The sequence below is a fragment of the Ricinus communis genome, chromosome 3, assembly GCF_019578655.1.
Source record: "Ricinus communis isolate WT05 ecotype wild-type chromosome 3, ASM1957865v1, whole genome shotgun sequence".
Lineage (NCBI taxonomy): Eukaryota > Viridiplantae > Streptophyta > Magnoliopsida > Malpighiales > Euphorbiaceae > Ricinus > Ricinus communis.
The window spans coordinates 31741028-31758958 of record NC_063258.1 but is presented as its reverse complement, the minus strand read 5'-3'; the positions used below and the strand labels follow the sequence as shown (position 1 = coordinate 31758958).

Here is a 17931-nt window from a genome sequence, read left to right as displayed (position 1 = left end):
AATTACTAAGCATTAGCTATACACCCACCAAAGAAAAAAACTATAGGTATTTTGATTCTTTTATTTTATCTTTAGAATAGAAAAAAGAAAAGTAAGTTGTATTTTTCTTTTTTCTATTATTTTTATTTCTAAATGATGTAAATTTAAAATATTTTTTATCACAATTTTCTTTTCTTCTTATTCTATCTATTCCAAATGTGATTTTAATGAAAAAAAAGAAAGAAAAGAAAGTTTAGTTTCAGATATTACATCTTCAAAATTTAATATTTACACGTACTTCTATTTATAACCAATCACCGCGCGTTTAGATTCCTATTAAATTTCTATTTTCAAAAACTATCAAAACTCAGTTGCGATGGTAGATCACCGCCATTCAACAACATTGCCACCTGACCATAAAAAAATTCATTTTTAATTATACAGCACTTACCACTTTACCACCAAGAAATCTTTAGATACAAAAATGGTACACAATTAAGATTTGCAATTTAAAAATAACAAAAAGAAAAAGGGGAAAATGTATTAGAAAAAAATTATTTTTGCAAAAATATTTTGACTGTCCAAGCACTAAAAAGAATTTTAAATATTCCAAATAAAATCAATAAGAACTAAAAGAAAGAGATCTGCTTATGAAGAGGATGCCTAAGATGATCAACATCAAGTCACAAAAATACAAACTCTAACTATATTATTGTTGTTTATATACCTAAATCGAATTAAATTTGAGCATCTCTTAAAAAAAATCCACAGCAGCTAAGACCTAGATAAATTTGTGTATATATTTCCCCCTTGAAGATTTTACCACCATTATTACTTACGTCCGTTGATTCATCAAGACAAGAAAGCTACTTTTATTTATAAATGATTCAAAGTAAATGGCTGTCTTTGTAAATAATCAACTATAAATATTTTGAAAAGACTCCTTAGTGATTTCACTGCCATTGCAGCCATTGTCGCCGTCGGAGTTGTTAATGGCGGGTAATAAAGATGGTAGATAAGGTGGCTGTATGGAGACGGAAAAAAAAAAAGGCAAATGAAAAGAATAGCTTTAGGTTTTTAATACATAATATTAAATAAATTAAAAAGTTATTTAATTAATTAGTGTTCTTTTTTAAATTTGTAGATTTTTTTTAATATAATCCGTGCCTTTTTGTGTTTGCGATGTATCTCACAATCTCTAATGTGAAGAATAGGAGTATTTTGGACCAAAAATGGCAAGTGTGTACTAAATTGGCCTTAAAAGGTTAAAAAAGGGCTAAATCAAGCTCAAGTGGCAAGATTAAGGATTAAATTGGTACTTATTCCAAATAATAATTCACGTTGTTATTCTTATGAACTAGTATGCATTTATCGTTGACCTTAATTATGAGAATTTATCAGTTCTGGGACGCCTGTCCCAATAAATGCATTCATTTGTAGGTTAGTTGTAACTTCCGTCCGTCTTTCTAAAGGAAGAAAAATTTATGTGTGCATATGGTGATTTGGCGGCATAATGACATCGGTTATATGATAAGTGGAAACAGAAGGAGAATTTGTAATTAAAAAGAAAAAGAAAATCTATCAAGAATTCTTAAAATGAATGGTAATATAGTGTAAAATATTTTCAGGGAATTTCTTTTAAATGACTTCTTTTTTATTGTTTGGCTCAATATCCACTAATTAAATTGGGATTTAAACTGAACTGGTTCAAAAAAGTAATTTTAATTATAAAAAATTGATATCAGTAATTTATCTTACTAGTTTAACTAGTGATTCAGTCAGTCATAAGCAATTTAACCGTAATCATGATCTTGATTTACTACACTGGATCCCAGTGGTAATGATTCTCGATGGAATTGATTGCACAAATAATGATTTGGTTAAATATGGAAAAAAAACTTGGAAATAATTTTACGGTGGTTGTAATATTTAGAAAATATCACTTAATTTTCAATAAAGTACTAGTAAAATATTTAAAAAAAAAAACTTACTATTTATTTTGTTATTAATAATGAAATATTACATTAAAATAATAATTTTGGATTTTCTTTCTAAAGACTGTACCGATAAATGAATAGGAGGTCATCCGATATAAATGCTAGTAATTAATATACTAATGGACATGCACCTAATTAGTTTCTTTAGAAACAGTGTTATCTTCCTAAGGTTTGTGAAGTTCTGGAAAATCAATGGCAGAATTAAGGGTGGCTACAATCCCTCTAAACTTTCTTAAATTCCCCTCTGTCCTTATCATCAGCATTCAAATTTATCGTAACAACAAAAGAAAAAAAAGAAAACCAAGTAACCTCTCCTCTTTTTCTATTTTTTTTATCAAAATTTTATTTTTTAGTCGTTACTCTTAAGTCGGCAGAATTTTTTTATTATTTTAATAAATAAATATTAATATTTTTAAATTTTTTTTTATCTTTCATCATCAGACTATTGAGTTTTCTTCTCTTATGGAAGTGATAAAAAAATAATAAATTTTATAGTCAAAAAATATCTATAAAGTCAATATATCATTTAGTGACATTGTTTTTCTTACAGAATTATAATTTACTACTCCATCAATACGATTGATAATTCATGAGCAACTTTCTTTACATTTACTTATTGATTTTTATTAATAAAATATTAAAAATTATTATTTTTATAAAAATTAAAAATATATGAGCGGACGTCTCAAAATAATAAGAGTGCTGCCATTTGGCTCAAATAGAGGCACAATAGTTATATCTCAAACTAAATAAATATTCAATTTAATTTGACAAAATGAAAAAAATCTCTAATATTTCAACCGAAAATTTTATGATTTTTCTCGCCAAATCTCAGTTTATTTTCAATATTTTAGATTTTATTAAGAGATATTTTAGTTTATTTTTGAATTAGATTTATATTATATCGCTATTGAGATACATTGGTCATCTCTTTAGTTGTTTATGTAAATTTTAGTTCAAACAGCCCTTTCTTTCATTCTTGTTTCATCGGAGGACAATTGAATTTGTGGTGTTCCTTGGCCTGTTTCCGGTCAACCATTGTGGCCTAGATGAGCTACCAATAGTTTACGCTAGAGATTTCATGCCAATCAAAAAAAGGAAAGATACGAGTGGATTCGGTGATGACGTGTTGGCCTTGCGGTTGCAAATATTTATTGCCTCATTTACAAACAAGGCCCCATTCTCTGAAATTTGCGAAACTAGTTTCAACAAAATTAAAAAAGTTGTCCTTCCTTCTCTATTCTAAAAAAGATATTTCTGTCCCTTCCAAAAGAAAAAGATTTGCTTTATATAGATTTTTCAATTAATATCATTAATTTCTATTAGCATTCTTTTAAGTTTTCTTTACTAAATATATTGGAATTTATTGCTTGCATTCGACTCTCCTTCAATCCTCTGCTGTTGCATTTTCGTCTTTTATTTGAGTATCAATTTTGGTTTTGCAATGGCAATACTTTTCTAAAATACAGTACTAAGTTATACAAATAGTGGGTATTTGTTAATTATTAGCAAAACCAATTTCCATGGAGTATTCAAAAAATAATCTCCTTACAATCCTGTTGTATCTATTTCCATGTCCACCATTGTCTCAACATTCAATTGATTGCAGGTAATTTTAGTGTGTCCGAGTTCTCTGCATTTCCTACTTTTTTTTTTTTTTTTTTTTTATATACCAAATTTAATTTGATAAAATATTTGAAATTCAAAAAAATATTAAAATTGATAAATTTTTTAAGTATTTTGTGTGGTCCACTCAACACTGAATTATCATAAAAATACCTATTTCAACTATTAAATTAATTAATAAATTATAAGTACATACGTCATTTTTTAATATTACGGTACATCTATAATACATTAGAAAGATTCTTAATTTTTATATTATATGTTATATATTTTAAATTTATATTTATAAAAATTTGATAAAAATATTTTATCAAAATTGATAAATATTAATAATATTAATAAAAAAATTTATATCGTGCACACAAAAATTGGAATATTCTTTTAAAATGGTGGGAGTAATAATTTAAAAATACTAGCATTAGCATCAAACGTTTGATTTTCTTATGTTAAGCTATTAGGTGGCCACGTGCTGAGCAAATTTTTGAACAGACAATTGTATCCATATATCACTTTCACATATTTATCATTAATACGTCCTTCGTTATCCTTGCCGCTCCTCTCTCTGCATGATCACAAGGAACCATAGGCCTCACAAATGGAATTGTTCTGTTTAATATTTCTAATTTGATTATTGTAGCCCATTTTTAGAAGATAAAATTTTTGAGGAATTTGGGAAATAAGTTTTGAACACACTTATTTAAGTAATAGAAAATCTTTTATCCTTGTATACTGTGTTTTATTAAAATTTATTAAATAATGTAAATAGGCATATATATGTTTGATATGTAAAATAATAATCATATAGTTTATTTTAAATGAAATGAAAATAAATTTCAATAGAAAAGAATTTTATAAAGAAAAAGTAAAACGAAATTAGAAAGTTAACAGAAATATTTATATTTTATAAAAATATTAATTTAATATAAATTTATTTAAGAAATATAAGTTCAATATTTTTAAATTGTTCTCAGAGCTCAAATGAAAAAGAACAATTCTCTTTCTTTTAGAAAAAGCTATTCAAAAGTCTAGTGCAAGATCTCTCTGCTTAATCTGTAAATAGGAAAGGAAAGGCGCCTCTTTTGCGCAATTGTTCTGTGAGGTGCAGATGGCAGTAGCTCTTCAAACCTTCAAATGCAGAAAAAGTCCAACTACAATGTTGAGCATTAATTGGTTCACAGTACTTCAACTATAATTGGTGGATCAGCACCTTTCTGTCAATGACGGGGAAAACTGCTGATCACTAGTTAAGAATTTTTAAGCACATCCATCTTGTTCCTGCCACATTAAAAAACATTCACATTGTACTAAGTGTTGGATGGCTGGACTAATGTTTTGGTAAATATAGCCTGTTAAAATGAACATCTGTATGGGCTATTTCTAAGCTCAAGTCTGGCCACAGTGACCATACATTCTCAATGGCATATACATCACATAAACATGCTTTGTCTCTTTGAAGTGGGCATGAAGTAAAAAATGAGTCATTACTGTAAAAAAACCACATGAATAACATTTGTTACTCATTTTTATAATCTCATGTTATATTCAATTTTAAAATCTTATGATACATTGCTATGTGCTATATATATAATTATTTGATGTCATATGACAACAATGTCATAAATTTTTTATCTTTAACAAAAAATAAAATTATTATTTTTAAGGAATTGTATTTATATCGTTTGTAATTAGTAAAATATGTAATTTATTATTCTATTAATAAAACTTTTATTCACAATTATAATTAAATTTAATAAATATAATACTTCATAATATCTATAATATCATTATCATATGATATTGAATCAATTGCTTTAAAATAAATATAATAAAGAATGATGAAGTATTCGATTAGAAAAAAAATAAATAAAAGATTTATATTTTTTATTTTTTATTAAAATTACAGTGTTATTTTTTTATTTTTATTGTGTTAAAATATTAATTATATTTTTCAAAAATATGTTTTGGTTCTTTACAACTAGAAAAAAACTAAAAAGTGACTGAAAAATAACCAACCATATTTTTAAATTTAAAATATAGTATTTAGAAAATGTTTTTACACCAATAGATTTTTCTTTTATGATTTTAGAATATTTCTGAAAAGTAAAAAAAAAAAAAAAAAAGGAAGACGCTTTCTCGTAATGGGTTTTAAAGCCCAGAATCAACAAATGAAAACCGTTACAAGATATTGGGCCCAGATTCCAATAAATATAAGGAATTCCCTATCAGAGGATTCAAACTAGAAAATAAAAAAGTAGAATTATAGCGTAGCTACTGCAGCACAGAAAAATGGAGGGAGAGGGCACGGAAAAGGTTGCACAGGTGGTGATACAAACCCTAAGAACCAGAGGCTGGTGTTTCGACGACGGTAGCAACCAGCTAAAATCCTTAATTGTAATTCAATCAGCATTAGCAGATGATACTAACGACGCGACGTCAATTGCAAATTCCGTTGAATCGAAGCTTCTCAACCTGGACCTTAAATCCTTCGGAGCTAAATCCTTACCCGACCGAGACCTTCTCCGCAACAATACCTCTCATCTTCAAGGTCCTAAAGTCCTTCAGGTCAGAATCTCTCTCTCTCTCTCTCTTCGATTTTCTCTTATTTAAGGCTCTGTTTGATTACTGAAATTTTATTTTGATTCATGTAAAAAGATATCTTCTGTGCGAGACATATCTGTGAGTAGCATTGATGGATTCTCAGATTCAAGTAACCGGCGTCTGTTGAGATTTACGTTAACCGACGGTTATAATGAAATAACTGCGATCGAGTACTCTCATATACCGTCTATTCCCAATGATGTTGTACCTGGTACTAAGGTATTGTTATTTGTCTCATCATGTTGCCACTTACAGTATTGCAAATTTGTTAATTTGTTTAATTGATATTATTATTATATTATTATTATTTTGAAGTCTAAATGTAGTGTTAGTGTATTAAAACTAGATACTTCGAGAATAAATTGTAGCCATCTAGTGAAATTGCATTTTTATCGCATTTTCTTCTTCTTCTTTTTTTTTTTTAATAAACTTTCAGGGTAAATGTTTTGACATGTCACTTATTGTCTAAAACTATTATTTAGACTATTTTGTGGCTTTCACCTAACAACTTAAACTTTTGGGTTGAGTTGTTCGCCTCTGTGACCAAAAGGTCGAGAGCTTGAATTCTGGCCTGCTCACCTGTCTTATTAATGAAGATTATGTCCTGAATGTGTTAGAGATATTAAAACTATTTTTTAGATTTCACCCAAAAGCTTAAGCCTTTTGGATTGAGTTATTCAACAACACCTTGATATTTTACCTGAAATTCTAGTGCGCATATAGCTCCCAAACTTGTAAGTCTAAAAATAATGGAATTTTTTGTGTGGAAAAAATTGTATTTTTTATTTTCTGCATCTTATTTATTACTGCATCATCTTTGGCAGGTCCGACTTGAAAATAAAGTTCCTATACAGAATGGTATAATATGCTTGAACCCTAAGGTGATAACGCTAATAGGAGGTGCTGTTCAGTCACTTTATGAAGAATGGCAAATGAAACAAAAGTATTTAAGTTCATTTCATTCATCAATAAGATTATCACAGGAGGCTGATAGTGGTCCTCCTCAATTTGAGAAATTGCAAATTGGAGCAGCATTTCGTTGTTCTTCTCAGCATGCTGGTTAGTATTTTAATGATTTTGATTTATTGCACGTAACATGCTGGGATTGAACTTCTTAGTGATGCCGCATAGAATTGTATTTCTGTATTCTTTTCCCTAGTGCTTTTGAGGCTTTTTTTAATTTAGAAACACCATTTGCTAGATAGCGTTTAGTGCTATGCGAATTCATAATTTGCACCCAAAGACTAGGTGGTAGATGAAATAGCTATAGCTAGTAAGTTTTGTCACTATGGAATCTATTACATCAATGTGGATAAGGACATTCACGTTGACAATAATCATATATGGTGCAATAGGCAATGGATCTATTTGGTGGTATTTGTAGCCATTTTTTAGAACTTTTGTTTAAAAAGAACAAGAATCTCCTCCTTTATTTATTGATGAAGAAATTTTAAAGACTAAGCATGTACCAAATTGTAAAAGAAGTAGAAAAGGGGGGAGGGGAAGGGCCCAAGACCTCCCTCTTGCCCTTCATGTGTGTGCTGAGTTTGACGAATTCATCTTTATGTTGATAAACTTGGCTGTCAAAAAAGAAATGCACATGTTAGGAGTATTGAAAGTCGTTACATGCTAACATGTTGAAGTTTAGAAACATACCTTAATACCATGTGCCAAGACCCTACTTAAGTGGGCAAAGACTAGATAATGGGCTCTCTTTGTGTATAATATTATGTTGGCTTTAGGTGGTGGATGAAAATTGTTGTTTCTTTTCAATTTCTCATGAATAAAGGGTGATTATTTGCAGATTGCTTTGCGTCTACATCCAATAGCGTTGTGCATACTGCTGCAGATATGCAATTTAGGCTGCATGATATACACGAAGGACATTATAATATTGATGATAGAGAGAGAAAAGAGTTCCACAAAGAAAGGATTGGAGAAGGACAAAGACTGATGGAAGGTTTGAGTTCAACTTTATGTTCTTTGCCACTTCACGTGATAATGTCATGGTCCAGCAGCAATTGTATCATTTAATTTCCTTATATGATGTTAGTCTAGAAAATGGCCTTTATTTCGCTGGACGACAAGGGATGGTATGTTGATGTCCATAAGAAGGAGAAGGAACCAAACCTCTGTTTTGTTTAGCATATAGGCATAGACCAAGGAGTGTGCAAAATTTCCTGCTGTTTATACATAGGAAAAAAATGCATCCATCATGTGTTCTGTTATTGTGGTTTGAGCTGCTTTTACAAGCTTTTATTTTTATTTGTTTACTCAAAAAAGCAGGTTTCCCCTGCTTTTTGGAATAGTATCAGTATAATGCTTTCTCCAGAAGAGGTGGAAAAGCAGTTTGCCTGCCTTCTTCTCTAAAACGACTTCTTAGAACAAGATTTATAATCGAATTTGAAAAGGGGGTGCTACAGCAATGGCAGACAGAGCTTTAAACATTTGCTTTAAATTTACAGATGAAAAGTACCAGCCACTAAGGACGCAAATAGATAATTGATTTTAGGATAAGACAAAATAAGCGGACCAATTCCATTCACTTTCTAATTTTCTTAATTTTAAGTTTATTTCCTAAATTGTTGATTATTGTACTTTTTGCAGTTGCTCAATCTGGCCCTGTTCCTAATCAAGCAACTGTTCAGCAGAATATGAGTCACCCAAATCAGTATGCTAGAGGGAAAAACTGTTGGGGGAAAGATAAGCAAGAAGGGCCACAGGTGTTCGCTCTTCACAAAAGAATTGGTATTAATCTCTCTGTGATTGTGATGTTGTGGCTGTATGCATGTACTAAGTAAATAATTATAACATGTCTGTAAACTTTTAGAAACCACTTCAACAGTATGCCTGTCTCAGTATATTGCTTGGTGGACAGACTTTATTCTGCGTTGCATAATGAAAACAAGCATATTTAGAGGCTACTTTCTTCCGACACTATGTACACCTTGGTTGTGCATGGTATAATTATTCTCTCTTTAATTTTGCTTTGAAAACCACAGGTTGAAAGTAGTGCAGGACTAGAATTTTGTTATACTGTCAAGTCTTTGCATTTTGTTGTGTTGATTCTATAGCAGACTCGCTGTACTAGTGAACCAATCTCTGTGTTTCAATAATCAACTTGTTATTCTTAGTGATGATCCTAACCACAGGCAAGACTATGCATGCATGCCTCTATGTGAGCATATATGTTGTGTGCGTGTCAGATATGGTTGCTTATGTAATGCAAGCGAACAAATTTGTCTTGAAAAGATTTGCTTCATGCTTAAATGCTGAATATTAGGACTTTAATTGGATAGCCATCCCAGCCCCCTTGCTTAAGTGGCACAAACAATGTCATCACCTCTTTCGTCTGAGCATGCTAGTCTGTTATAGTGCTTATTTGGATGGTTTACTGGATTACACATATTGAACTATAATTACTAATGCATAGAGTACAATCTTTTGCAGATTGCTTGGAGTCTACTTCTAAAAGCAGTGTGCTTGCTGGGAATACTGACATTAGATCTATTGATATGCAACAAAATGCAGCTGACCTTGATGATAAGGTGACAACAACTTCCCTTTCAGAAAAGGTTGAGCAAAAGTCAAGTAAATCCAACACGAGAGTAAAAGAAGGTGTGAGTTCACTGCTACTTGTATTTGCAATTTTTCTTTATCTTATCATGTGATAGTATGAAGTTACTGGACATGGCAAGCAACTCTTCATAATGCAAGCAAATAGCCTTTACTAAACATCTGAATGCCTTTTGGAGTGAAAAAGAATATAAATTATGTGGAGTGGACAGGGTACAGTGGTTTGATGTGTATAAAAATGGAAGGGGGGTAACCTGCCTTGTCATCTAATATGCATAGTTCTGGTTATTTTCCCCTGAAGAATAAGACATGCAAAATGGAGATCTTTTTGAGGAATTCGATGGAGTATATAAAGAAACTAAATTTATCACCAAATTTTCAGTCGGACCAAACAGGGCATTGGTTTCTTTTGTTCCTCTCTTCTGATATTTTGGTTTCCAAGTTTGTTTCTTATGTTATTATGTTTGTACTTTGGCAGTAGCTGAATCAGTGCCTGTCCAAAATCAAGCTGCAGCCCAAAAACTTCTTCAGAAAATGAATATCCCAAGTCAAGCTGATCGGTATTCTAGAGGTCGGAAACACAAGGGTAGAAATAAACAAGAAGAGCTGCAAGTTTTCACCTTAGATGAGTGGGAAAAGCGGAAAGCTGGGGCAAAACCTCCAATGAGAAACAACTTTCCGGATACTAGTTGTGATGAGGACCTTGCATGGCAGCTTCAAAACCAACTTGATATGGAACATTCTCAGGTTAGTATCTTTGCATCTTTCAATGTTTCTAGGGTGGTTGTTTTGGTTCCAACTCTAATCTGACTACCTTCTTGTTCAGGACCTTCAGGTGCAAACGGGAATGCATAACAATGTGACGGATGACATTCGAATGAACATGTTTAATTTTGAAAGAGATAATGATAGATTTCATGGAATGGATCGTGGAGGGGGAGAATGGGGAAGGGGGAGGGGGAGAGGAAGAGGAAGGGGGAGGGGAAGAGGGAGGGGGAGGGGAAGATAATATTGAATCTGGTCCTCTCTATCTTTATCCACCGTTTTGATGCTTCAAACTTTAATATTTATAGATTCTCTCTGGCCTAGCTATCTTTGGTGATCGCAGAACTTTTTTTATTGATGAGTTGGTTATCTCAGAATCTGGCAGATGGTTTTCTTTTTCTCTTTCTTTTGAGCTCTGGAGCTTCATATCAGAATTGTATATTTTCACCTTTGATTTTGCGTCATGTTTGCAGGTGCAAAGTTTCAAGCACATGATTATTGTTTTGACTCTCCTTTGTGCTGATTGAGAAAATTTGAAGGTTCACTTTTATGCTACTGTTTTTGTGCTTATCGTAACTATATTACATAACTATCCTATCCTCAATGGCACTGAAGAAAAATCACTGGTTCTTGGATAGTGAGGAGGGAGACTGGTGGCTTCCCCTCATCCCACTAAACTGTAACCATCCACCACTGATGCCATCTCTATTTTCCTTTAAGAAGAATTTGCAACTGCACGTGCTCTTGGCGAATCTTGCGCGCGACTTGTAGAGGCATAGACGTTATTATTGCACGTGCACGTGGCTTTCAAGCTTTAGACAATTTAAGGTCAATGTTGAATCCATTTAAGCCATTTAAACAAAGGTTACTAGGTACATATATCAGATCTTAATATGCAAACCGTTTGAAATGAAAGATTTTAAAAGCTATGTATGAGCATTTGTAACTTAATAGATTTTATTTAAATTGCTTTTTTTTTTTTTATTGAGTATATTTATTAGATATGGTCAAATTGAAAAATATATAACAACTTTTAGAAAGTTTTTAAAAACTATAGGATTGCAAACAAGTTGAGTCGTTCGTCGGCTGGTGGGAACTCAATTCGAAAAGGTTTTGGGAATTCAATTTGGAAAAGCTTGTTTAAGATGGAATAATAAATTACAATTAACAAAACGAGTTAGGTCAAATTAGGCAGAATTCAGCTTGTCAGACTTGTAAGTTAATTAATGTATTAATAATTTAAAATTTAAACTTTAGATATTTTTACTCGTTGGAAGCAAAAATGTCTATTTGAGCATCTTATTAAAAAAATAAATTGTTAAGTATATCAAGTATTTTATATAAATATCTTTTCTCGCATTGATAAATAATTTAACTTTTAATTTATACTCATTAAATTTTATTAAGCTCATTTTGTAAGATATAAAAAAATTAGTAAACCTTAATTTGAGCTCAGCTTGATAATGAAGTAATGGCTGTTTATCACTTTTATAGTAAACACAATAAAAGACTAATAAATAGAATAATCATTTTAACTTTTCATTTTTTGTGAAATTACGTTTACGGGTCATTTTTTAAAAGAGAAAAAAAATTAAAATAATTTTTATTTTTTATTAAAATTTCATCTTTCGATTCACCATCAATCATTTTTAAATTAGTAATAGTTATGTTTTCTATTTTATATTAATTAGTTTCAATAAATAGATAAAAATTAATGTATTTTTTGTGGAGATTTATGGTTCTCCATTATTATAGGGTATCAAGTTATCTTTCGGTAAGAGTTTTATGATCATCAATTATGAAAGTATTGAATTACGAGAGTATTGAATTTTCTTTTTACGAGAGTAATAATTAAAATTTCTTTATATATATCTTTTGAATCTTTAGATGTTTGGTATTTGCGGTTTCTAAAATATTACTGGCAGAATTTTAACATAGTTTAAATTTTTATTAATAAAATACTTATATCTTAAAAAAAAATTAACGATTAATTTCGTTTAGTCCATGTAAATTATGTGTTAAAAATGATTATTTTTTTTATATACAAAGGCCACGTAAAAGTTTTTGAATGTTTGTTATACTTTTAAATGTTAAAAAAATTTAATTATATTTCTAATATTTAAAAAATAAAGTAATCATTTCTTTATTAATTTTATCCATTTCACTATTTTATATTTTGTATTTCTTATTTCTTATTTTATAATTTTTATTCACTAAAAGTAGCAAAAATATGAGTTGAAAATGGGCCTTTTCTAATTCTAAAATAAAAACAATAATAAAAATACTTACATTTTTTAATTTCTATCAAGTTTATGGTGTATTTCTTATTTTATTTTATTAAAATATTTAAAATATATATATTTTTTAAAATTACAGTTTTGGCTTTTTATTGTTTCTGGATAAGATAATTGAAAAATAATAAAAAAATTAAAAAGTATATACCGTAAATTTAAAATAAAAATTAGAAAACAGTATTTTTAAAGTAAAAATGATTTTCTTTTATTTATTTTAGGCTGAAGAGTAAGCTAAAACTGATTGAATTTTATGTGCGGTAAAATGGAAAGAATTTGCTCTCATAATATAATTTTCTTCAAAGGTTCCCTGTCTTGGCCGAAAGTTTATAGTATTATACGACTTGTTTTATTTTTATAATTATTGTCAGGATTAGTTAAAAGAAAAAACGATGATTTATTGCACTTAATTAACAGCAATGGCAGGAATGTAATCACTCACGGAGTCAAACTTCTTTGCATAACTCTACCACTGGCTAGTGTGGCTCTCAAGAAAGATTTGGAAATGGAAGGAAACATAATCCAACCACTAATCGGAGCTCTAATAAGCTCAACCATCGCTATAAGAGCATACAAGAGGAAATCTCTCAACTTATCAGGCGCTATTGCCGGTTTTCTTGTTATGACCATTCATTTCGCTGTCAGTTACAGGTCTCATCTCTAACCTCCCTTCTTATTATTTTCTTTTTTTCTTTTTCGTCTGATGTGTTTGTTATTGGTATATTAATTAGGTTTGGAGCCATAATACTTGCGTTCTTTCTTTCTTCATCGAAACTTACAAAGGTTGGTGAAGAAAAGAAGAGACGCATTGACGCTGATTTTAAAGAAGGTGGACAAAGAAACTGGTAATTTGTAATTCATTTCTCCCTTCATTTCTTTTTTTTTTTTTTAATTATTGTTGCTGAGCTTTTTTTGGCTGATAAATAAAACAAAAAAGAAGTATTTTAAAAGAAATGAAATGCAAGAACTCGATTGAATTGATTTCTTGCACGTGATTTATTCCAAATATGACATTTATACTTACGCTTGGGCTTATTGCGATGGTTGATGGAGTTAGTTTAAGAAATATCGAGAAGATGGTGAAACAAGAGCAGCAATTGTAAACCAAAATAATCGTTGTTATTTTCTCTCTTTCCCAATTTTTGGGAATATTACTTGTTCGATGTGTAATTTCTAATTCCCCATCATTAAATAGAATGTATTTTTTTGTTTTTCTTTTTAGAACTTATTCTTTAATTATTCTGGAGCAGGTTACTGAACTTCCAAGTAGTGTAGTGTTCCTAAGATGATTAAAGGAGAAAACTTTTAATCTTATTGAGTTGCAGCTTAATAGGCATTCCATTGTCTAGATTATTTTGATTATGTTGTGTTTGTCTTATTCAGTCACGCTAGTTTGAATTCCTATAACTCTGTTTCTTTGAACTTAAGTTCAAATTTCGACAACCAATTGATACAGATGAACTATTAGTGATGTGGAAAAGACTCTCGTTGGGATACAATTCACTAGTTTCCTGTTCTTTTATGACCTTGAAAACAAGGCTGACTGGTTTGAACTTCTAAATGTAAATGATAAAGTGCTTAACACGTGCAAATATGTCATGCTCATGTCTTTGCTGCATTTTCTTTGATTCCTTCTTTGACAGTTTGTTTCCCTTTTTGCTCTTATCAGGATACAAGTTCTATTCAACAGTGGTATAGCTACAGTTTTGGCCTTGGCTATTTGGAAATTAAGGGGATGGCAGGAAGTCTGCTTGGACACAAAAGAATCAACTGTGCTTACTGCTCTACTTGGTGGTATAATTGGTCATTATTCTTGCTGCAGTGGAGATACTTGGTCTTCAGAGCTTGGTGTGCTTAGTGATGCAACACCTCGATTGATCACAACCTTTAAGGTAAGATGGATGCTCTTTTGCTCTTGATACTAGTACAAGTTGTCCTTATCTTTCACCTAATCTGGAGGCCTCTTTGTTGCTTATAATGACTCCTAGTTAAAATGCTAAGAGCCTTGGCACGCGTGTTTCTTATGCCACCTAATCATTGTATTGCCACTGCCAGTAAAGAGCCGCATATTCGCTATCAATTCTCATGGGTCATTCACATACTCACCCTGCTATGTATTTTGCATATTCATGAAAGATGTTTTGGCTCTAAACTTAGTCTTTGTTATTGTTCTAGGTCTGACATTTAGTTATGGGGGCTCATCAAGAGAGAACCATTCAATCTTTTGGTGTAAGGCCTCGTCAGAGAAAACATTTGATCTCTTAAGTTTTAGGAACACAAACCTTTCTCTGAAATTCTGCTGCCTTCCTGATTAAACATCATCAAATAAAACACAACTAAATTAGGAAACTAACCAGTAACTACCTACTACCATAATAAGTACCCCACACAATAATTATAAATACTGATAACTGAACATGATTAGATACTAAAAATAACTTCTGGCTTCTTAATTGTTTATACTGGTGTGAGAATGGCTGAACTAATTGGCTGAATCTAACTGAATTCATAATAGTCTTACTTCTCAACGAGTCTTGGTGCACTCCACTTTGGTTCACAGTTGGCCTAAGTGTTTCTTGAAGATATTAATTTGCCTTTTCTGTTGGTAGATAAGATTGTTCAATTATTTGCTCTGAATTCTGATGTCTCTTGTTTGTGGCTAAAAGTTATCCTGTTATGATGAGGCCTTGAAGAGGCATCTGTCAATTATTGTTGAGATCTCTGCATTCATGCCAAGTATCTCATTTTTTTTGTTTAAAAATTATGCAGTAGTTTGTTTTCTTCTCTTATTTGGTTCAACCAATTGTTGTCCCTCTTTTGAGGGTATAGCTGTAATTAAAATTGATACTGGAGATTCTTTACATTTCTGATGTTGTTCCTACATAATTGAATTGACTATCAGCATGTTCGGAGGGGCACAAATGGTGGTGTGACAATAGCAGGACTTGCAGCTGCAGCAGCAGCAGGCGGTGTTATTGGAGTTACATTTGTCCTCTTTGGACTTTTCACAACAAGCTGCGAATATAGTGTAGCTCTGAAGCAACTTTTGGTTATACCTCTCTCTGTAATGGCAGGAGTATGTGGGAGTCTCATAGACTCTCTACTGGGAGCTACACTTCAATTCAGCGGATTCTGCACTGTTCGTAATAAAGTAAGCTTAATAATTCTATGCCTTCGATATAGGGACAACAATATTATGGATATCTGCTGTTATTTAAAGCATAAATTTGACACTTAGAATCTACTTTGCAGGTGGTTGGAAAACCAGGACCAACAGTGAAGAAAATTTCAGGGCTTAGCATTCTTGACAACAATGCTGTGAATCTTATTTCAATAATTTTGACCTCATTACTAACTTCAATTTTCTGTGTATACATTTTCTAAACCATTTTTTCTGTTTTGGTAATCATGAGATAGCACACCAAACATTGTGCTTTTGCAAGTGAATAATGTATCAATTTTAAGGAGAAATACTAATCATCGTCATGTGGAGAAACTTGGTAATCCAGATCTTTTGATTTTCTTGTTTTGATAACCTAATCTTTGGAACTTTGTTGAGTAGAATCTTGCAATTGCCTGAACTGTCTTGCGATTGAAAGTAAGAAACCTCTTGGACTGGCCAATCTTTTTCTGTGATCCCTGTTCTGTGCTTGCACAGGATCAATACTAGTAGCAATGAATTTTAAGCAGAATCCGCCGGTTTTGGATTCATTAACAGAACTAAATGTGGGAGAGGCATTAGGAAGGGGAAAATTTGTAAATACCTTGGTAAAAGAATTAGCAAGACAGATGGATTTGTATATGAACATAAATTACACAGATTCTTACATTGTATTCATTTATTCGTAGGTGCAAGATGCAGACGGTTTTACCAAATCATTCTCCTTTCACTCGATTAAAGACCCCAACATCAGTGAGAAGGGGAAACACAGGAAGTAAAGAGAGAAGACAACAGTGACTATTCGAAGGAAATGATAGAAAGCAAACAGAAGCCAAGCTAGTCTGGCATATTAGCAGCAGCAACAGAGCATATCTAAACAACATTCACAAGCTTCAAAGCAGCAAAAGCAGCAACAAAGTGCAAACAAACTGCAATTGAAACAACAACATTAGACAGACAGAAGTTAGCAGAAAACTTTAATAAGAACAACATGAAATAACTCAAGAAACGATTGTATGCAAATGGACAAACCCAGCATAGAGGCAGCCTTTCTCCTCATGGCGCCTCTTAACATGAGCAACATATGACATTTCCTGATAACCTGGAGGATCCATTTTCTGTAAACGAAACTGAATAATACAACTATTGTTTAGTTTATTATTATAGCCTTACTGAAAAGAAACGCAAGACAACAAATATAAGAAGGAGCAAAGCAACTGAACACAAATAAGAATCAAGAACCTGTTGATATTGATTGACAGAAATGCTCAATAACAAAATACCAAGAGAGGAAACCAGCATGTAACACATGGAAACACCTAAAAGCTTTTAAATTGAAATTTAAATTGGACCAATCTTGTCACCATCAGCCAGCAAACAAAGATTATTAGGATTATCCAATTTTTTTATCAGTATAATGAGAAAACCAACGTACCAAGCTTCACAAAAATCTCTTGTCTTCAAGAACAAGTAATCATTTTTTGTCACTCAACTATAGAGGTGAGGTGTGTTGTCGTTCTTGAAAACTGCACATTTTTCTCAATAGTAAATAGTAAAGATTTCAGATTTTTATTTACAGATTTCAAGAGAGTGCAAAAGAATAACTATCCAATTTTAAGGTTTCATTTGTTTTGCGCAAAATAATGGTAAATTAAAAAAAAAAAAATTCTATTATTTAAATATATATGAAAAATTATATGAATTCTTTTAAGTGTTTGGTATATCATAAAAAATATGATTTTCTCTATTATAAAGAACATTTCCATTTATAATTAAATATAAAAAACCTATACAAGAATAATAAAATATACTTTTTATGACCGTATAGTGAGTGCTGGTGATATTTGATATATTAACTAATATATATTTAATTATTTTTTCTATAATTTTTAAAAAAAATTTATAAGTCTTAAATTTTTAAGAATGCTTTTATATTATT

General features: G+C 31.1%; 3 protein-coding genes across 3 annotated transcripts; 2 read left to right on the top strand and 1 right to left on the bottom strand.

Moving 5' to 3' along the window:
• Positions 1–5702: 5702 nt before the first annotated feature.
• Positions 5703–11096, top strand: LOC8278577. The gene is made up of 8 exons (XM_048372202.1): positions 5703–6164; positions 6255–6419; positions 7025–7259; positions 8005–8160; positions 8808–8948; positions 9651–9818; positions 10255–10523; positions 10603–11096. The coding sequence occupies exons 1-8, from the start codon at positions 5889–5891 to the stop codon at positions 10783–10785; spliced, it is 1593 nt and encodes a 530-aa protein (XP_048228159.1). The 5' UTR covers positions 5703–5888; the 3' UTR covers positions 10786–11096.
• Positions 11097–13150: 2054 nt separating this feature from the next.
• On the top strand, positions 13151–16367 carry LOC8278578 (protein PGR). The gene is made up of 5 exons (XM_015717009.3): positions 13151–13483; positions 13564–13677; positions 14502–14724; positions 15735–15983; positions 16085–16367. The coding sequence occupies exons 1-5, from the start codon at positions 13338–13340 to the stop codon at positions 16214–16216; spliced, it is 864 nt and encodes a 287-aa protein (XP_015572495.1). The 5' UTR covers positions 13151–13337; the 3' UTR covers positions 16217–16367.
• A 234-nt stretch (positions 16368–16601) lies between these two features.
• On the bottom strand, positions 16602–17382 carry LOC112534118 (protein CADMIUM TOLERANCE 5-like). Its single transcript, XM_025156699.2, has 3 exons — positions 17235–17382; positions 17025–17122; positions 16602–16921 (listed from the first exon to the last, which is right to left on the bottom strand). The coding sequence occupies exons 1-3, from the start codon at positions 17301–17303 to the stop codon at positions 16843–16845; spliced, it is 246 nt and encodes an 81-aa protein (XP_025012467.1). The 5' UTR covers positions 17304–17382; the 3' UTR covers positions 16602–16842.
• Between the last annotated feature and the right edge of the window lie 549 nt (positions 17383–17931).